Source organism: Rhinatrema bivittatum, chromosome 6 (assembly GCF_901001135.1).
Source record: "Rhinatrema bivittatum chromosome 6, aRhiBiv1.1, whole genome shotgun sequence".
In the NCBI taxonomy this organism is placed as follows: domain Eukaryota; kingdom Metazoa; phylum Chordata; class Amphibia; order Gymnophiona; family Rhinatrematidae; genus Rhinatrema; species Rhinatrema bivittatum.
The window spans coordinates 54,309,918-54,332,679 of record NC_042620.1 but is presented as its reverse complement, the minus strand read 5'-3'; the positions used below and the strand labels follow the sequence as shown (position 1 = coordinate 54,332,679).

At 41.5% G+C, this 22,762-nt stretch overlaps 1 protein-coding gene across 1 annotated transcript in view; it reads right to left on the bottom strand.

The window, feature by feature from the left end:
* Window positions 1–22,762, bottom strand: part of THSD7B (thrombospondin type 1 domain containing 7B) — an 898,700-nt gene that overhangs the window by 150,825 nt on the left and 725,113 nt on the right. Inside the window, exon 20 of the mRNA XM_029607893.1 lies at window positions 2,125–2,242. Within this exon, the coding sequence (XP_029463753.1) occupies window positions 2,125–2,242 (118 nt within the window). The remainder of the gene's footprint in view (window positions 1–2,124; window positions 2,243–22,762) is intronic.

Here is a 22,762-nt window from a genome sequence, read left to right as displayed (position 1 = left end):
AAATCCAGCCCATAGTGTATGTTTACATTTAGCCCCATGACAGTGATGTGTTCATTGTGTCACCCATGTGACAGGCCGATACAGTAAAGTCCGCGGGAGAGCTCTCCCGGCACGCGCACCGGCCACTCACAGGTGCACGCGATGCAGTATTTAAATTAGGTCCAACGGTAGATCCGGGCAAAAGGAGCGGCAGCTGTCAGTGGGTTTGACAGCTGACGCTCAATTTTGCCGGCGTCGGTTCTCGAGCCCGCTGACAGCCACGGGCTCAGAAACCGGACGCCGGCAAAATTGTGCGTCCGTTTTTCGACCCGACAGCCGCAGGCTGACTTCAAACTTTTTTTTTTTACCTGTTTTTACTCTTTGGGACCTCTGACTTAATATCGCCATGATATTAAGTCGAAGGGTGCACAGAAAAGCAGTTTTTACTGCTTTTCTGTGCACTTTCCCGGTGCCAGAAGAAATTAGCGCCTACCTTTGGGTCGGCGCTAATTTCTGAAAGTAAAATGTGCAGCTTGGCTGCACATTTTACTTTCTGTATCCCGCACGCATACCTAATAGGGCCATCGACATGCATTTGCATGTTGAGGGCGCTATTAGGTGCTGCGGGTTGGACGCGCGTTTTCCTCCCCTTACTGAATAAGGGGTAAGGGAAAACACGCATCCAAGACCAGGCTAACAGTGCGCTCCGTCGGAGCGCACTGTACTGTATAGGCCTGTGAGTACCATCTGACAAGTATGACCCAACTGAAAAAAGGTTAAGAACCACTGGTCTGGAGGGTGGGATAGGCTAGGTAAAGTGAGTTATGACCTCCTGGCCTCCGGAAGCTGGGATTCTGCACTAAAAGGGTAGATATGGGTGTGGGGGCAGGGCACCCATCTATTTTAAAAGTTTTTGTTTCCTTCTGGGCACTACAGCCACCTCCAAGGGCAGCCAGACGATAGGATTAGGTCTATCCAGATCCCTGGAGGCTTTTACTGCTTTGGGGGCATTCTTGGGGCTGAACAGTCCCTTTAAGTGATGGCCACCCAACAATCTCAGGGCTGCCATTTGCGTTGGTGGGATCTTTCTCTGCCACAATATTTTTCCCCAGGGGAAAATACCATGGCCTGTGGTATTGTCCTGCGGGGATTGGGATTCAGAAAGCCACATGATCTTTACAGCAGCTTTATGAAACCCACAGTATTTTTCCAGGTATTTTTCCAGCTTAGTGAATGATTCTTTTACTGAGGATAGGGAAATACCTACAATATCTTAATGTAATCCACTTTGAAGTGCTGAAAGGCAGAATCCAAATCAAGTAAAATAAAGATATATTCTTAGAACAATGTTTTAGATTTCTAAGATCTCTCTGCTTCAGCAGGAATATTATGCAGCATTGCATTATTGCATTTGTGTAGAGTAACCAATAGCAGCAAATCAGTTCTTATATTGTTTAATGACATTACAAAGCACCTGCAATGAATATGCATGAGATATATTTGCATGCACGGTCCCCTTGAACTACACTAAAGCAAATTCTTACAGTAACAATAAACCTTGACAAAAAGGGATACATTTTCAAAAAGTCACCAAGTGGCTAAGATAGCCAACTAATTTTTAGCTAGCAATCTTTGTGATAAATTTCAGCCAAAACCCAGATAGATAGATCACCAACTATGGACGCAGGCATAGCAAATAAATTTAAACCTGAAATCCGTGTACCTAGGTTTGACTGGCAGTTAAGCAGACCAGCTCTGAAAATTTGCATTAGCCAGCTACCTTTCTTCCCTTGACCTAAACCACACCTAAGACTGTACAAAATTTGAATGGTTAAATTTATTTGCTCACTGTGGGTAAATTTTCAAAGCCTCATACTCCCTAGTTAGATGGCTAGATGGTTTGAACATTGACCCCTAGCAACTAATTTAACAAGCTTACTTCCAAAACAAATACATATTAGTATAAATCAATCAATGTGCTTTTAAATAGAAACAATTTACAAACCTTTGTTTTCCATGGATTGGATGAAATATAAAATCAATTTGTATCGGCTTACACTGTCACAAAGATTATCATTTTCACTGGGAATTGGGATATCATGCATTTTTTCCTTCTCTGTTTTATATGGCACAATCTTTACTTACCACCAACACCACAAGTCCGAGAACATTGTGACCATGAAGACCACTGTGAAAGCTGGCAATTAACAGCACATTCTACAAGGCAATTGATGCTCATCTTCACAGGCTTCACTGAGTTCAACTTTAAAAGCAAACAGGAAAAAAAAAAGTTCAGGCATTATAGCATAGTGACTTAGACATGACCCCAAACACAATCTCTAAAACAATCTTGCAAACAAATGTTTGACCAGTACAAGGAAACCACTTATCTTCAGGATTTCAGCTACCCAGCTTAAAGGTTGAAGAGTTTAAAATACTTCCCTTAAGTGCACAGTTTAAGTGTAACATGATACATGCTTAAAGTAAAAAAAAAAAAAAAAAAGTTGTTATCTACAGAAGTTATTTTCTCTATAATTTGGGCCCTGTGCAGTGTTTTCTAGCTCCATCTTAGATAGTAAACAAACACTGTAAAATGACAATTAAGAGGTTTTATGCTCCCACAGCATTCCCTTATAGATTCAGTAAGGCTTATACTGTACACTGCAAACCTACAGGGAGCATTCTAAGCCAGAGCACCATTGAGCTAGGCTGAAGTACTGCTTTCATTAAATCCAAGAGCTTAAAAAAGAAAGAACACCTTTACCAGGAACAAGAATAACAAAGGAAGCTCTAAATGTAGTTGTCTCTCTACCCAAAGTTCTTAAAAGCATCTATATGTACCATTCTTCCTTAAAACTGACTAGATGATTATTAATTAATAAATGCATTAATTAATATATGTATTTGTTTCTAAATATTTACATCCTGTGACATATCTGAACCTCATGGTTATAATTAAAGGTACATAAAATAAAATGAACATAATAAAAACATACATAATCATAAAATGATACATAAATAAATAAAATACAAACAGCTGGCATAACATTACTAATTATTCAGTCTGCATACAAATTGCCTGACTGCTTATCCATTCTCAAAAGCCAAAGTAAATAAATATGTTTTTAAATGCTGTTTTGGAATGAAGAGCAGTGATCAGAAAAGGGGCGAGGGGCGATAGTGCGCAGCCGCTGGCATCATGGCAGTGTATTTTTGCTCGCCGTGGTTGCAATGGCAGCCCACACTATTGCCCCCATAGTGCCACTGCAAAAGGTGGTGTTATATCCGGCACTACTGCCATTGATAATATGTAAAACATTATCACCCGTAGCACTACCGGGTCCAAAGTTTGGTTAACCTCACCCAACCCCACTCAAACCCCTCCCCTTTCCCTCATTTAAATTTTAATATTGCGATGTAGTCTTTATCGCACACGATAAGGCCCTAACGCATGCGACAACAGCCCATTGCATTTTGATAAAATGACCCTGTGTGTGGTTGATAAATTCAGAGGTTGGAATTCAGTACAGATGCAAAATGGGAATAATTGACTTTATGAATCAAAACTGCAGTCTTAAACTGTACCCTCCACTGCAAAGGCAACTGATAGAAGGACAGTAAGATAGGGGTAATGAGTTGGCGACTTGGCACGTGCCAATACCTGGCAAAAATGTGCAGCAGCATTTTGGACAAACTGTAATAGCCAGGTAGAATTAGCAGATAATCTCAAATAAAAGGAATTGTAATAGTCTAATGTGGTTATCAGTAAAGACTGAAGGACAAATTGGAAATCATTATCATCCAATAATGGTCTCAATCTTTTTAACATTCTTTGTTTAAACCAAGCAGACTTAGTAACATTATGAATGTGGGTTTCTACTGAAAAATCTGAATCAAAAAAAACACCAAGATTGAGAACTTGTTGACCAATAGTCACCACTCACTCATCAAAAGACAAATAATTGGGAGGGTTGGCCATGGGAGTCCTATTCAGGATCACCATCTCAGTTTTACTTATGTTTAGTAAAAGTTTGTTGTGATAAAGCCACTGTTTAACAGATGACAGGTAGATCACCAACATCTAAAAAGTAGAATGCCATGAGGAGTGAACAGGCACAAATAAACTGTATATTGTCTACACAGATTTAATAGAAGACACCCAAGCTTGCAAATAATTTACAAAGTGGAACTAAGTAAATACTGAACAACATTGCTGATAGAGATGATACCTGAGGGTCTCCTGTGATCAGCCATGCCTGAAAGAGGTAGCATGACCAATGCAAACTTGTTGTTTCCAGTTAGAAAGATATGAGGAAAAACACTTAAATACTGTTTCTCAGATGCCAATTTCCTGAAGGCAAAAAAGTAGAGTTGGATGATGCAAAGTATCAAAGACTGAAGATAAATCTAAAAGGACCAATATGTAAGTAGTGCCATCTAAAAAACTGTGACAAAAGATGGCACATTAGGATAATGTAGGGGAGACCCTGGTTTTGCTAAACAGGACAAGCAGCTAAGATGGATTCCCTGACATTATTAAAAATGAACGTTGGCCTGTACTGTGAACAATGCAGAGGAACTTTCCAGACCTGCTATATATATGCTTAACTGATGGATTTACCAAAGTATGCCAGCTATAATGAGGTACCCTGAGAGCAGGAAGAGATAAAGAGGACAATTGTACTGTGTGAATGAGAACAGCATTACATAGTGGGCCTCTTTTTTATGACTTTGGGACCAGTCCATGAAAGAAGAATTACCAGTTACCTGTTACTTGCTAACAACTGGTAAACTTCAAGATGCACCTGAGTTGAACCAAGAGAAAGAAACAAAGAACTAAAGGAAAGACATGAACAGAGAGCCTATCACACCCTGACTCATGTCCCCTCATTACTATACATTAGGACAATGAATTATGCATGGTCAAAATTTCACTTTCTGCAATGTGATCAGATTAATTCCAGGAAAAACCCAGATCACATTGTTGAAGACCAGAAACAGCAGAGTTAACTTCAAATTGTTCTGATGTGAGTTACTTGCTGGTTTCAATTAGAGATGTGCAAAGCCATGGGAAATTTCGTATTTCCCACGGTTTGGGATTTATAATTCAGGGGACCTGAATTTCGGGTTAGTGCACACTAACAGGACTTAGTACGCGCTAACATTTTAACGTTAGCGTGCACTAACGGGAGTTAGCGTGCACTAACTCAAACATTTCAGGAAAATTTGGTTCGGTTCTCGGGTTCCCCGAACCAGGACGAATTAGGCAATTTCGTTGAAATTACCTAATTCATCCTAAACGATTGCACGTCCCTTGTTTCAATGCCCAATGTACAAAACAAATGATATGCATAATGCATCAGCATTAATTTCTATGCTACTGCTACTTATTGCTTTTATAATGCTACTTGATGTATGCAGCATTGTACAAAAGAATATCAGAGACAGTATCTTCTCAGTAGAGCTTATAATCTAATCAAGACAGACGTATAGGACAAAAGAGACTTTGCAAATTTTATTTATTAAGAAAATGGTTAAAATCAATGAGGTTGTAAGCAGGATAATCAGGGATTAAGATTGAAAAGCAGCCTTAAAAAGTAGAGATGTGCATTCATTTTAAACGAATTAGACAATTTCAATGAAATTGTCTAATTCGTCACGGTTTGTGAGCGCTCTGAAATGAAGGAAATTTTTCCAAATTAGTTAGCTGGTTTTATCAAATTAGTTAGCGCGCATGTTAGTGTGCTCTAACTCCCATTAGCGCACACTAACTTTAAAATGTTAGTGCGCGTTAACTATGGTTAACTATGGTTAATGCACACAAATGGGAGTTAGTGCACACTAACTCCCATTAGTGGGCACTAATACAAGATTCAGGAACCACAAAAAAAAATTGTGAAAAAAAAAATTACCCATGGGGGTCTTGAACCGAATCATGAAACAAACAAACAAAAAAAAGATATTTATTTATTTATTTAAGTTATTTTAATATACCGATGCGCAAGATCAAGTCTTATCATACCGGTTTACAATAAACTAGGGGGGGGGGGGTAAACCAGTTAACATGGAAAAAACGAAAGTTACATTACAACAGGGAGTGTAGAACACGGTTGTTAGAAGAAAAGGGATAGATTAACACTTTCTAACTAGAGAGCAGTGCAGGTAAGCAGAGGCAATTGCTTACATGGAAATTATATACAGTTTACAAGTTATATGCAAGAGCAGTTCTAGCATAGAACTGCTCTAGCATATAACTTCTAGCATATAGCTCTAGAAGTTATATGCTAGAAGTTATATGCTAGAAGCATATAACTTCTAGCATATAGTTCTAGCATAGAACCCACCTTTTTAATAGAGATACACATCTCTATTAAAAAGGTGGGTTTTCAGACTGGATTTGAATAAGGCAAGAGACAGAATATGACACACCTATTTAGGAATTCTATTCCAAGCATAAGGCACAGCCAGATGGAACCCATGAAATCGTGAATTGGTAGTAGAGAAGAAGGGCATAGATAGAAGTGACTTGCCTGATGAGCAGACTTCATGAGGAGGGATGCAGGGAGATATAAACCAGATTGGGCAGGGATAAACCAAACTCCTGCCCAATCCACTCAGTGGCAACACACATCACTAACCCTGGGCAGTAGGAGTCGCGTTTATCCTGACATCATCTCCTGTTGCCGCAGGGCCAGTCTCTCAGCTTTTATCGCAAGACTAGCCCCCAGCAGTAGGAGATGACATTGTGATAAATGTGACTCCTGCTGCCGCACATCCCACAACTGGAGACCTAAGAGAGGAGAAGGATATGGTGGCTGACAGCGGACCCCATCCTATTGGTGGCTGAAAAAATGATCTAGGCCCTATTAGTGTGTGTGGGCGACTGCCAGTGTGTGTGTGTGTGGGTGGGTGACTGCCTACCTGGGTAGATGGGTGACTGCTTGTGTGTGTGTTGAAGGGTGGTGAGAGCCTGTGTGTGTATATGAGAGGGCGGGTGGGTAAGGTTATGTGTAAGTATGGGTGGGTGGGGATGATGGTGTGTGTGTGTGTGTGTATATGAGTGGGTGGTGGTGGTGTGTGTGTGTATGAGAGGGTGGGGGTGTGTGTATGTATGTGTATATATGAGAGAGTGGTGGGTGTATGTATGTGTATATATGAGAGAGTGGTGTGTGTGTGTGTATGTGTATATATGAGGGTGTGTGTGTGTGTATGTGTATATATGAGAGGATGGGTGTGTGTGGATATGTATATAAGAGAGGGTTTTTGTGTGTGTATATGTGCATGTATGTGTCTGTGAATGAGAGTACCAGGGCATGTGTGTGCATGTGTGAGAGTACCTGTATATATGTGCGTGAGAGAGGTTAAAGTTTGTGTATCCTCCTCCAATCTACGACAATCTCAGGGGGACTGGAAATCTAAAGTTCCCAGGTGTGGAGAGTGGGTGATTTTTTTTAGCCTAGTTAGTTTTAATTATTGAAAGTGATGTATCTGCGGTTTTGAAATATTTTATTAGTGTTTGGTAATATTTTAAACATTTTTATACATGGTTTTAATTGTCAAAATTTATCAGCAGATTTGACATTCCTTTTATTGGTATAGTTAATATTTAATATTTCTTGATTGTGTTTGCATTGCTTACAGAGTTTGGCTTCTTGTGATTTCCAGTTCAGTTTTTGTCTGCACGTTTCAATTTATATTTTATGATCTCTTTATTCTGCATTTGCTGAGAGTCTATCTATGCTCTGCTTGTATGACTGAGGCTTTAGGTATTCTGCTAGCATGTAGTTTTTGTGTAGGGATTTACAACAACCTGGCTTTAATCTGTTTTCCTAATAGAAGATATATTGGTGTTAAGGACCTGATAAAATATTTGCAGTATGGCTTTTTCATGTGTTGAGTGCTGGCACTTATGATATGGATGCTTGCTAAATTGGAATTGTAGTTCAGTTTATTCCTGGCTTTCTGTGGGCCAAGTCCACACCCAGTGCACCTTACCATAGGCCTAATACCATATGGGATCCAGTAAGCCATCTTGATTACTATGAGAAGGGCAGTTTATTAAGTCTATTATAGGGATGTGAATCGTTTTTTGACGATTTAAAATATCGTCCGATATATTTTAAATCGTCAAAAATCATTAGAGGCGATATTTAATAGGAATTCCCCCGATTTATCGTCAAAAATTGTAAATCGGGGGAAGGGGGAGGGGAAGGGGGAGAGCGGGAAAACCGGCACACTAAAACATCCCTAAAACCCACCCCGACCCTTTAAAATAAATTCCCCACCCTCCCGAACCCCCCCCTAAAATGTCTTAAATTACCTAGGGTCCAGTGGGGGGATCCCATTGTGATCTTCCACTCTCGGGCCAAGGGTGCGTTGATAGAAATGGCGCGGCGCTACCTTTGCCCTGTCATATGACAGGGCAAAGGTAGCCATTTTTGGTTGGGGAAGTTAATAAATTTTAAAATGGAAAAGAATGTATAAGTTTTAATTATGTGGGGAGGGGAGGGAAAGGGGAATGAAAGGCTATAAGGTTTGTCTAGGGCATCTAATACCCTTGTATCAGCCCTAAGAGAGAGTGTGTGACACACACACAGACTCCCGCCATTCACCTACCTCTCGCACCCCCAGGGGGGGCAGTTCCTGGAGAAGGGTGGGAGGCAGGCAATAAGAAACGGAGGAGTCCAATTTCTAGACCCAGGAGGTGGGGGCAGACAAAGGCCACCCCGCCCCATTAAACATTTCTCTGGTGCCCCCCTAATGCAGAGGCCGAAGACTGAGAACAAAAAAAAAAAAAAAAAAAGGAAACAGGCCCAAAAACAGAGTGGTAAGAGCAGTGGGCTGCAAACAAGGGAAGCCAGGGTTCAAGTCCTATTGTCATTCCTTATGACCTTGGGAAAGTACTTCACCCTCCCTTGACTTTCCCCCTGCCCTGGCCCTTGATGATTTCACCTGCCCCAGGCCATGGGGGGGGGGGGGCGCCATTTCCTCCTTTGCCTCAGGCAACAGATTGTCTTGAACCGCCCCTGCCCCCAAGGCCCATGCCTCCTCCTTGAAAGAAGAAGGTGCCTGCTGGGTCAAAAGTCCTCCCCTCCTCCCCCCACTTTTCCAGAAACAGCCAGGTGCCTTCCAGGTCCTCCAATCCCCATCCACCCCAGACCTCATTCAATCTCAAAACGGGTTTTTTTTTTGCCAGTTTTCACTGACAGGAGGAGTCTATTTCAGGTGGCAACAGCCCAAAATCAAAATGGCACAACTATACATGATTTGGCATTTGCTTCAGAATATATGCAGTGCTATTTTGATACTGATGATGAGGGGAGGAAAACTAACTCACTCCTGCTGGCGAAGATTGTGAACACAGTTTTGAGAATGAATGAGGTATATAGAAAAAAAAAAAGGGGGGGCAGGAATACCCATTGTTGTTTTGGAGGAGGAGGGGGCAAAAGGCTCATTATTGTTTTTGGGGGTGAGAGCTGAAGTCCAGAAGTCCTGAGTTCATATGGCTTGCTAAGGTTGCAAAAGCTGACCACACCCTCTGAGATGTAGTTATCTTTTCAGTATTAGATGAATAACATTAAACCTCATAGGTTTTAATGCTGCATAGCATATAAATAAATAGATACTAATACTTAATTAAATCATTTGATATTTTGGAGAGAAGTTTGGTCATTTGCATGCATGTTAACATTATCATGGAGGAACTGGCTATAATGCCAGCACATATGTACATAACATGTGTTGTACATGGGCATTCGCTAATGCCCACATTAGTGCACGCTTAATGTGGTCATTAACACTAACACTATTTAATACATAGACCTCACATTGCTGAAATCAGTAAACTGTAAAATACTGAAGGCATTTAAAGTTATCCCAATGAAACAGTTACACTGCAATTTTATTACCAAGCTGCAGGCTGAAGCTCAAGCAGAAATAATGAATTCTAGTTGCTGGTCTACTGGAGCAAGGTGGATGATGGAATGTGACATGTAGTACTTATAGGTTTAAAGAAAGAAGTACAGCAGGTAACATAGTGCACACAAGAAATAGACGCCATGGACAGTAGTTACTGAGAGAAATTATGTACATCGCACGCATGACAGGAAGAAAGATAAAAGGATAGCTGGATGCAAAAAGATAAATGAGAGAAGAAAAAAGGAAAAGTGGTGAAAGCTACTTAAATAAAGAGTCTGTCAATAAGGAAACACTAATAAAATAATCAAAAGAAGATAAAAGCCTGAATATATTCTTTCATTCTTCTTTATTCTTTATTTCAGTTTTTTAAATGGCATGCTTGCCTAGGGTGCCTTTCAACAATCAGACTAAACAGAAGTGATAACGTTGCAAAGCAAATGAGAATTTCTCCTAAATAGAAGAAGATGGAGAAAGATAGATATCAAGCAATTGTTCTTGAATTAAAAAGATGCATTACATATCTGAAAGATAGAAATGTTATTGTAGAACTAGGGGTTATGGTATGAAGCTCTAATGGGTTAGATTTAGAAATAAAATCAGGCATATTCATGCAATGGCATTCAAAACTGCATGGGATAAACAGAGGATCCCTGTAGATGAGCGGTTGGTAATGAATCACTGGTATAACCTGTACAGAGCAGCAGTTCAGCCCTATTTTGCAGTGGTATGATTTCTTTGTGCTTTCAAGAAGGTACTGTGGTAATCTGCATGGACTGGCAGTTACAGCCCTAAATATAACAGTGATATGAATGCATCAGGCAACCAAGAAAACATTTGGGTAATTTGCACAATGCTGTGACTCCATCCCTAAACAACAATAGTACAACAGTATCAGACTTCCAAGAAAGCTGGAGTGATCATCATGGAGGAGCCATGGTTAAAACTCAAATTTCAATGAACATGGGGAAGCTGGATTTTTTACAATAGCCTTAATAACTTTGGTGGCATGAGGGATTATTTAGAAACTTGGTAATAAGACATAGAAGGGGCCTGGGTGTGGTTTACAGTGACATAGGGGGTCATTTACCAGGCGGATCGCACGCGAAAAGTCCCTTATCGCGTGCGATACCAAGATGGGGGTGGAGTCGGCCCCGGAAGAGGAGGAGTCGGGGTGTCACCGGGGCCGACTCCGTGAAGACGGCGCCAACAGCGAAAAGGTAAGGGCCTTTTCGCTGCCTATTTCACTCCCAATAGCTACACCTTCTATGGTGGCGCTATTGGGTGCAAAACCAGCAGCGATTGCACTGCGACGGTACGACTGCTGCCGGCTAGCACAGGACCGCCCCCCGTTTCGGCCCCCCGCCCCTCATTACCTAAAGTATTGCAGGCCTGCGATACTTTAGAAAATGAGGCCCATAGTGACATATAAAGACAAAAGTGTTCCATCAAGTTTGCTCAGCAAAATGTTTAGGGTTATAACTGCTGCTCTGTGCAGGTTACCCCATGCAGAAATGTTATATCAAAACTTGCAACAGCTCTGCCTGCTCAAGTGCTGCTGGAACTCTTGCTGCTTCCTCCACCCTACAGCACCCCTTGCTGTACAGGTTCATCCCACCCCCACCTCTGACATGATCACCGAGGCATCGGCTAAAGGGGCCCAGCGTGTCAACAAAGCAACACTCCTCATTCTGCCTCTGACTGCTTCCAACTTCTCATCATGGGAGCTCGGCCTGCTCACCTGCCACTGGAACTCTTGCTACTTCCTCCACCCTGCAGCACCCTTTGTCGCGTGGATTCTTCCCGCCCCCACCTCTGATGTCATTACCGAGGCACCAGTTAAAGGGCACCAGTGTCACTGGAGATGCCGCGTACCAGTGCATCACACACTGAAGGAGCGCTACAAAGGGGCATGCCCTTTTGTGCGCCACTTTGTGCAACCTTTCTGCATCCAACATCCCTTGTTCCACATGACTTTGGACTTAACTACGTCTCTACTCAGGTTGTACTCTCAGCATTTGTTCTCTCTCCTATTATTTTATAAGTTACTCTTCCATAAGTTTGTTTACTCTTACATCATGGAAATTTGCGCTGTGACTAGTAATGGACATTATGGACAACTGAATACACTTTATTGTAAACCTCCTCATCGCCTCAAATCTTCTCTAATTTTTATGATACCATCTCCCACAACAGCTGCCATAATATTTGCTTCAATTTCAATTTTTTTTTTTTTTTTTTTAATGCAATTTCACAAAATTTACAAGAAGCATCCTGCATTGGAAACTGAGGTTATATAGACATGATAGAGGAAAATAATCAATTTTAATTTTTAATGCCTAATCCATCAAGAAAAATGTGCCTTTTATGACTTAATATCCACCCATTCCCCTTACACTATCCTAATCACAAAAACCTGGCTCTATAATTATAATAATTTAATTTTAAGCAACCTCTGTCCAAATGGCTACTTTCTTTTTTGGAACCCCAACCAAACCAACGTGGAAGAAGTTTACTCATAATTGTCAAAGCCTCTCTACACCCCAGTAGGAAAGCTCTGACATTTAATAGTCCTCTCGAAAATATTGCTTATTTCTACAACTATTAAAAATTTCTGTATTGTGTTTTGTCTACCTGGTCTACTTAACCATGACCTATACCCTATACTAGATTCCTTGGCCACTCTACCCGTGGATTTATCTAAAACTATTCTAACTGGTGACTTCAATCTCTACTTCTATACAAACCCACTTCTGCCTACAACGTCACACCTGCTTGAGGCCCTAGCAGGGCTATGGTGGACACAACTGATTAATGGACCCATACACAGGTTAGGCAAAATCCTTGACCTTCTATTTTCCAACTCTGATAATGCAAATTTAACCACTGCCACCCAGATTGTACCTTGGTCAGATCACTTTGAAATTCAAGTAACAGACAACCTCCTATAATGAACACTCCTATAATGAACCAAAAAACAATATACAAAAGTAAAAAAGTGGATCCTGAATCCTTTGCTACTTTCCTTCTTCCTCATATTCCTACTGTTGCTGATACTGACACTACCATTGATGTTGATCATCTAGTTGAGAAATGGAAACATTCAATCTCTAGCTCTCTTGATACCATAGCTCCAAAAAAATGTTGCACTGTCTCTTCCAGGTCTAATGCTCGTTGGTTCACACATCTTTTGTGCAACATGAAACTTAAACGGAGGTGCCTTGAAAGACGCTGGCACAAAAACCCACTCCCGGATGAAAACATGATTATTTTTCCCATTGACACAAATACAAAAAAGAAATTGACTGTGCTAAGAAATCATTCTTTGCTAATAAAATACAAGCAGCCAATGGCAGCCCTAATGCCTTGTTCAATATCACTAAATCCTTAACTACAGTAAAATCTGAACTTCCAACCACATTACTAATGCATTCTGCAATGACATTGCACAACATTTCAGAAATAAGACAAATAAAATTCCTGTAGTCAACTTCCCCCAGGACAACTTTACTAGCACAGACTCCGCTACTATAATTCAAATTCTCTCCAAAATGAAGGCCTCCAACAGTCCATATAACTTTGTTATAATGTGAACCGGTATGATGTACCCACTAATGCCAGTATAGAAAATTTTAAATAAATAAAATAAAATAAAAAACCCCGGTCCAGGAAATTACTGAAAGGCATCCAAGAATATAATTCACCAGCATTAGCACAATTAGTTAATTTATCACTCAGCACTGGTACTTTTCCAAGCACTTTAAAGCTGACATCTATCTTACCTATTCCTAAAAAGAAATCAATAGATCCTACTGACATTACTAACTTCCGTCCGATAGCCTCATTTTCCACCATAGCCAAGATCATTGAATCTGTAGTTCTCCACCAACTAAGCAAATACATCGATGATAACAACATTCTCCCTCCAAATCAACACGGATTCTGCAAAGGTCACAGCACTGAATCTCTCCTTCTTTCATCCTTTGATTCCATTATCCGTGGTTTAAATTCTAACATAGATTACATTCTAATACTTGACATTTCAGCTGCTTTTGATACTCTAAATCATGAAATTATTTTTTACTAACCTTCAAACCATAGGGATCAAGGACACTATTCTTCAATGATTTAAGTCTTTCCTATCCAACTGCCCCCAACAAATTCATCTTGGGCAGCACCACTCTAACTGGTACTTCACTAACTCGAGTGTCCCACAAGGTTCTTCTTTATCGGCTATTCTATTTAACATCTACTTGCTCCCTCTCTGTCATTTGTTGGCTGGCCTAGGTGTAAATTTTAAAATATGTGCCGATGATATCCAGTTCATTATCCCTTAAATATCCTCTTGGTCTGATACATTATCCCTAGTTAACCTATATCTCATAAGAACATAAGAACATAAGAAAATGCCATACTGGGTCAGACCAAGGGTCCATCAAGCCCAGCATCCTGTTTCCAACAGTGGCCAATCCAGGCCATAAGAACCTGGCAAGTACCCAAAAACTAAGTCTATTCCATGTAACCATTGCTAATGGCAGTGGCTATTCTCTAAGTGAACCTAATAGCAGGTAATGGACTTCTCCTCCAAGAACTTATCCAATCCTTTTTTAAACACAGCTATACTACCTGCACGAACCACATTCTCTGGCAACAAATTCCAGAGTTTAATTGTGCGTTGAGTAAAAAAGAACTTTCTCCGATTAGTTTTAAATGTGCCCCATGCTAACTTCATGGAGTGTCCCCTAGTCCTTCTACTATCTGAAAGAGTAAATAACCAATTCACATCTACCCGTTCTAGACCTCTCATGATTTTAAACACCTCTATCATATCCCCCCTCAGTCGTCTCTTCTCCAAGCTGAAAAGTCCTAATCTCTTTAGTCTTTCCTCATAGGGGAGTTGTTCCATTCCCCTTATCATTTTGGTAGCCCTTCTCTGTACCTTCTCCATCGCAATTATATCTTTTTTGAGATGCGGCGACCAGAATTGTACACAGTATTCAAGGTGCGGTCTCACCATGGAGCGATACAGAGGCATTATGACATTTTCCGTTTTATTCATCATTCCTTTTCTAATAATTCCCAACATTCTGTTTGCTTTTTTGACTGCCGCAGCACACTGAACCGACGATTTCAATGTGTTATCCACTATGACACCTAGATCTCTTTCTTGGGTTGTAGCACCTAATATGGAACCCAACATCGTGTAATTATAGCATGGGTTATTTTTCCCTATATGCATCACCTTGCACTTTTCCACATTAAATTTCATCTGCCATTTGGATGCCCAATTTTCCAGTCTCACAAGGTCTTCCTGCAATTTATCACAATCTGCTTGTGATTTAACTACTCTGCACAATTTTGTGTCATCTGCAAATTTGATTATCTCACTCGTCGTATTTCTTTCCAGATCATTTATAAATATATTGAACAGTAAGGGTCCCAATACAGATCCCTGAGGCACTCCACTGTCCACTCCCTTCCACTGAGAAAATTGCCCATTTAATCCTACTCTCTGTTTCCTGTCTTTTAGCCAGTTTGCAATCCACGAAAGGACATCGCCACCTATCCCATGACTTTTTACTTTTCCTAGAAGCCTCTCATGAGGAACTTTGTCAAACGCCTTCTGAAAATCCAAGTATACTATATCTACCGGTTCACCTTTATCCACATGTTTATTAACTCCTTCAAAAAAGTGAAGCAGATTTGTGAGGCAAGACTTGCCCTGGGTAAAGCCATGCTGACTTTGTTCCATTAAACCATGTCTTTCTATATGTTCTGTGATTTTGATGTTTAGAACACTTTCCACTATTTTTCCTGGCACTGAAGTCAGGCTAACCGGTCTGTAGTTTCCCGGATCGCCCCTGGAGCCCTTTTTAAATATTGGGGTTACATTTGCTATCCTCCAGTCTTCAGGTACAATGGATGATTTTAATGATAAGTTACAAATTTTTACTAATAGGTCTGAAATTTCATTTTTTAGTTCCTTCAGAACTCTGGGGTGTATACCATCCGGTCCAGGTGATTTACTACTCTTCAGTTTGTCAATCAGGCCTACCACATCTTCTAGGTTCACCGTGATTTGATTCAGTCCATCTGAATCATTACCCATGAAAACCTTCTCCATTACGGGTACCTCCCCAACATCCTCTTCAGTAAACACCGAAGCAAAGAAATCATTTAATCTTTCCGCGATGGCCTTATCTTCTCTAAGTGCCCCTTTAACCCCTCGATCATCTAAAGGTCCAACTGACTCCCTCACAGGCTTTCTGCTTCGGATATATTTAAAAAAGTTTTTACTGTGAGTTTTTGCCTCTACAGCCAACTTCTTTTCAAATTCTCTCTTAGCCTGTCTTATCAATGTCTTACATTTAACTTGCCAATGTTTATGCTTTATCCTATTTTCTTCTGTTGGATCCTTCTTCCAATTTTGAATGAAGATCTTTTGGCTAAAATAGCTTCTTTCACCTCCCCTTTTAACCATGCCGGTAATCGTTTTGCCTTCTTTCCACCTTTCTTAATGTGTGGAATACATCTGGACTGTGCTTCTAGAATGGTATTTTTTAACAATGACCACGCCTCTTGGACATTTTTTACTTTTGTAGCTGCTCCTTTCAGTTTTTTTCTAACAATTTTTCTCATTTTATCAAAGTTTCCCTTTTGAAAGTTTAGCACGAGAGCTTTGGATTTGCACACTGTTCCTTTTCCAGTCATTAAATCAAATCTGATCATTTTATGATCACTATTGCCAAGCGGCCCCACCACCGTTACCTCTCTCACCAAGTCCTGTGCTCCACTGAGAATTAGATCTAAAATTGCTCCCTCTCTCGTCGGTTCCTGAACCATTTGCTCCATAAAGCTATCATTTATTCCATCCAGGAACGTTATCTCTCTAGCGTGACCCGATGATACATTTACCCAGTCTATATTGGGGTAATTGAAGTCTCCCATTATTACTGCACTACCAATTTGGTTGGCTTCCCTAATTTCTCTTAGCATTTCACTGTCCATCTCACCATCTTGACCAGGTGGACGGTAGTATACCCCTATCACTGTAGTCTTCCCTGATACACAAGGGATTTCTACCCATAAAGATTCAATTTTGTATTTAGTCTCATGCAGGATGTTTATCCTGTTGGACTCTATGCCATCCCGGACATAAAGCGCCACACCTCCTCCCGACTGCTCCTCTCTGTCATTGCGATATAATTTGTACCCCGGTATAGCACTGTCCCATTGGTTATCCTCTTTCCACCATGTCTCTGAGATGCCAATTAAGTCTATGTCATCATTTACTGCTATACATTCTAATTCTCCCATCTTACTTCTTAGACTTCTGGCATTAGCATACAAACATTTCAAAGTTTGTTTTTTGATTGTATTTTTATTCTGCTTTTTAATTGATAGGGATAAGTTAGAATTTTTTAGCTCAGGTGAGTTTTTAGTTACAGGCATTTGGACTACTTTTCTAATTATTGGAACCTCACTGTCGGGATGCCCTAATTCTAGTGCATCATTAGTATCCTTTAAAGATACATCTCTCCGAACCATGCGCTGCTGAGCGACTGTCGGCTTTCCCCTTTGTTCTAGTTTAAAAGCTGCTCTATCTCAAATCTATAAACACATGGCTATCTCACAATTACCTCAAATTAAATGCTTCAAAAACTGAAATGATACACCTAAGTACTATCCCTCATTTGTCCTGTGCTCCTTCCTCAGAATTTATCTCTGAAAACTGCACCATTCCTATCTCAAGTCATGCACGGAACTTAGGAGTTACCTTAGATTCTAATCTATCTATGTCTGCCAATATATCCACTGTGGTAAAAGGTTCATTTTACAAAATCATTTACTAAAAAGACTAAAACCTCTCCTATACCCTGACTTCCACTCTGTTCTACAAGCCTTAATTTTGACAAGCCTATATTATTGTAACTCACTTTACCTAGGACACCAGATACCACCTTGCATCCACTTCAATTGGCTCAAAATGCTGCTGCCCGATGACATCACCCGAGTCTTTCAGTCACTTCATTGACTCCCGATACATCAACACATCCAATATAAAGTTCTCTCAGTCATTCAAAATCTAATTCATAACCCCTCAATAGTTTGGCTTTATTCTTCACTAGGGTTATACCAGCCCCCATGTCAGCTACGATCCATTGACAAAAACAACATACAATTTCCTACTATTAAGACAGTGAGGCTAGATTTAACAAGGAGATGCGCCTTTTCTGTGGCAGGCCCTACTTTATGGAATTTGATTCCAGACTCCCTCAGACTCCTATGAAACAGAAAAGAATTCAAAAAGGTGTTAAAAACATATTTATGTTCCGCTGCATTTAACAAACTCCAGACCGTATAATCCATCGTTCAATTGTTTTTAACTTCTTTTACTGTGTATTTTTAATAATTTATTTATTAGGTATTTTAAACTTATTTGATGTACCACTGTTTTCAATTTACATTTTGATTATGTATGTTGCTTATGTGAACCACCTAGACCTACCAAAGTTGTATAGGCGGTATATAAAAGATTATAAATAAATAAATAAATAAATAAATAAATAGTCTGCCTTTTAATTTCCATCCTCTAGCCACTAGGGATTCTCTGAGCCTGATATTCAAAATAACACTCATCTGTCTAAGAGGTACCACTGAATATTCAACTACCGTCAGCAGGAGCTACTTACCTACCTAAGTGGCTTAGGGGGTTATTTTCCAACCCATGAAAGGTCATTATCGCGTATGTTAGGACCTTATCGCGGTAGTAGCATTCAAATTAGGTGGAGGGGAGGAGTTAGGGAGGGGATTAGGGAAATAGGCTGGTGGCACCACTGCCGGCGCTAATGTTTAGAACATTATCGCTGGTAGTAGCACGGGAAATAGCACTTTGTCAAAGGTACTGACATGGGCCTTCAAGCCCTCAAAGGGCAGGAAATGTTTGTCTTGAAAGAGACCAACACCAAAAGGGCATAAGCCACCATGACGACCACATGACACCTCTGGGATCAATTGTCTCATACATTCAGCACAGTGACAGATTTCCCAATGAGGCAAGTTGTAGACCCTGAGGTCATCAGCTAACAACAGTTTCTCTAGCCTTTATGCTATACACAGAACTGATGATTGAGAGTCTATCAGCACATCTTCCCTGCTCATCACTTACTGTAAAAGCGACAAACACCACATGAGGCACAGCCTAGAGGACAACAACTCTTTCAGCTTGGCCCCAAGTCCTACCAGCCATGTGGACTGTAAGGGCCTGCAACCATAAAACCATGAAAAGGTGGGGAGTGGCCTTGGAAATAGACCAGTCTGCAAGCTGTTCACCCCAGGAGTGCTCAGCCTATGTGATTTAAGGGTAGCCACAGATAGCATTAAGACTGCAACTGATACTAGCTATCACTACAAGCAAACTACTATGCTTATTTACTAAAGAACATAGATATATACATTAGGGATGTGAATCGTTTTTTGATGATTTAAAATATCGACCTCCTGCACTCGAATCGTGTTGCCTTACAGCCGGCGCCATTTTGCAAAATGGCGCCGGCCATACGGCAACACGATTCGAGTGCAGGAGGTCGTTCCTGGACCACCGCTGGACTTTTGGCAAGTCTTGTGGGGGTCAGGAGGCCCCCCCCAAGCTGGCCAAAAGTCCCTGGGGGTCCAGCGGGGGTCCGGGAGCGATCTCCTATGCTCGTGACGTCGGGGGATAGGAACCAAAATGGCGCCGGCGCTACCTTTGCCCTATCATATGACAGGGCAAAGGTAGCGCCGGCGCCATTTTCTATCAACGCACCCGTAGCCCGAGAGTGGAAGATCACAACGGGACCCCCCCACTGGACCCCAGGTAATTTAACACATTTGGGGGGAGTTCGGGAGGGTGGGGGATTTATTTTAAAGGGTCGGGGTGGGTTTTAGGGATGTTTTAGTGTGCCGGTTTTCCCGCCCTCCTCGATTTACGATTTACACGATATTTACAAAAAGAAAACCGCGACGATTCGATTCCCTGCCCCCCGCAGCCGAAATCGATCGTTAAGACGATCGATCACACGATACACATCTCTAATATACATACAGTAGCACCACATGACTAGCCATGAGCTACAACAGCCAAGGGCCTTGCAGCACTGTGTCATCTCCATATCTGACTAACACTACCTGTGATGGGTCAGTTGAGGCAAAGAGTTTTGAATACAACTTAGCGTTGGGATCAATGACGTGAACCTTTTGTTAGGAAAGATATGGGTGCTCTTAGTGTCATTAGAAGCTGTACTGTGACAGTGACATTTCTAAAGTGACTGGCAACTACAAGTGAAAGCAGGACACCATCTGATTCCCAATCCTGCCTTCACAGAATTGGACCTGCATCCTTGTCTAGCCTTCCTAAGATTCTAACCTAACCAACATGCTATCCCAACAGCCAAAGCCCTCCCATCTTCTCATGATAGTTGACTATTAGCCTAGGTAGGTGTAGCAGGGTGCATCTGTGTATGGGTGCAAGCAACCACCATAAGCAGAGCCTTCTCTCTAGCTGGTCCCACTATCTGGAACTCCTTACCTCATGACATCCGCATGGAGTCATATACACCCACTTTCAAAAAAAAACTAAAGACCTGGCTCTTCCAGCAAGCCTACCCTACGTCACCCCCCATCACATAATTCCTTCCGAAATGGATAACCCCAATCCACACTTGTGAACTCGGCCTGAATATTGGATTACGAAATGCCTCTGATTTTGGTACCTTGAAATGTTATAATATTTATGTTTATATTTATTTATATATATATATATACATATATATAGGTTATAGTATGTAAATCAATACCCCCCTCCAATGTATTTCTTCCTTGGTTTTTGTTAAGGGCTATGCCCTAAAGTTAACTGTATTTATCTGTTCCTTGTAAGGGCTTCGCCCATAAAGTTCATGTTTTACTGTGAACCGATGCGATGTGCAAACGGACATCGGTATATAAGAGACATTAAATAAATAAATAAATAAATAGTTTGGAAGGACTTGTATGCATTGTAGGATTGGTACCATGTAGCACATACACTTTACCCAAGGCTGTAAGAGAAGGCTTGCTAGGTGAGTACTCTGATGTCAGCAGTAAGGTTGACAACTGCCTCTCAATTTTGAAGACAGGTTGATCTAGTCCTGGTTTTAACCCATTGCATGCTGGGACTTGTTCTAATTTCTGGAGCCAGTTGGTAACCCTAGTCAGCAGTGGCTCTGAAACAGCTGAGACAATGCTGTCAGCAGTGTCTTTGCATGTCCATGTGACACCAAGCCTCCCAAGTACAGGTAAATAACTTCACATGCAAACGTACGCCAGCTATGGGAAGGTTGTAAAAAGGGAACTCTGTCATTGATACCTTAAACTGTATATCTGTACCTTTAGGCTGTCCCTTTAAGCTTCAGAGCTAATTGTGATTTATAGCCTTTCTAGAGCAGTTGCTTTCCATGCCCAAGGCCCAGTTGGAGTGCCATCACACCTAAGGCACTATCTCACTCACATGTGTGGGCTAGGACAGGTTCAATGGGGAGGCCTGCCAAGGCAAACACTGCTAGCTGGGCCAAGCTATGTACACTGTGCTAGTCATTCACAAACTCTCTTGCGACACATGCCTCTTTTAGTCTATCATGCAGACCACCAGAGACTTTTGGCAAGTCTGGGGGGACCCTACAAGACTTGCCAAAATTCCAGCGGGGGTCCGGGAACGATCTCCTGCACTTGGGCCGTCGGCTGCCAGTAATCAAAATGGCGCCGATAGCCTTTGCCCTTACTATGTCACAGGGGCTACCGGTGCCATTGGTCAGCCCCTGTCACATGGTAGGAGCACAAGATGATGCAAATGGCCATGTGACAGGGGCTGACTAATGGCACCGGTAGCCCCTGTGATATAGTAGGTCAAAGGCTATCGGCACCATTTTGAAACTGGCAGCCGAGGGTGTGAGTGCAGGGGATGGCTTCTGGACCCCCCCCCGCTGGACCACCAGGGAGTTTTGGTAAGTCTTGGGGGAGGGGGTCAGGAGGGTGGGGGGTTTGTTTAAATTGGCTCCTAGGCGGCCAAATAATTTGGCGAAGATTCGTTGATTCGTGGGGAATCACGATACATTTCGATTCTCCACGAATACAACGAATAAGGCCCTATACTTTGCAGATTCCCAATTCATAGGGAACGAATGCACACCCCTACTATTTATCAACAGTCCATTAAAATTCACAAACTATCCAAGGGCTGTGGTTTAATATTGATTATTCAAAAAACATTCCACCAATGGCTCACATTGTTTATCCCTTGTGTTGAGGGGGGGGGGGGCAATGTGAAACTTACCAGCGTCATACCTCAGATATGGTGTGTCACTTTTCTGCATGAGTAGATACTGCTTGTAGTATATCCCTTCCATCTTTCCCCCTTCCCTAACCCTGATGATCTTCTACCTAGTACTTGGAGTGGGCCTAATTCTCCATTTATTTGGGGGTGTGCATGGTTTCAAGAGCTTCAACTGCCAGAGAGTGAAGTGCCTAAAGTGCTAAGCAAACCCTGTCCCTAGATTCTACAGCAGATATTGATGCACCACCTCTAAGTATGGACAGGAAAGCTATTGACCTACATATGGCAGAAAGAAGGTAGCCCTCCCCTGACAGCATATACAGAGGACAGAGTGAGTGTCAAATGATGCGGCCTGGAGTGGCAGCCGCCATGTCAACTGTACATATGATCAACTGAGAGGAGTCAAAGCAGACTAGTGACAGCATAAAGGGACTGTCAAATATGGCTTCCACATGGTGTCAGGCACCTGCCAAGCAAACCAACCCCTCACACACACACACACACACACACACACACCCCTGC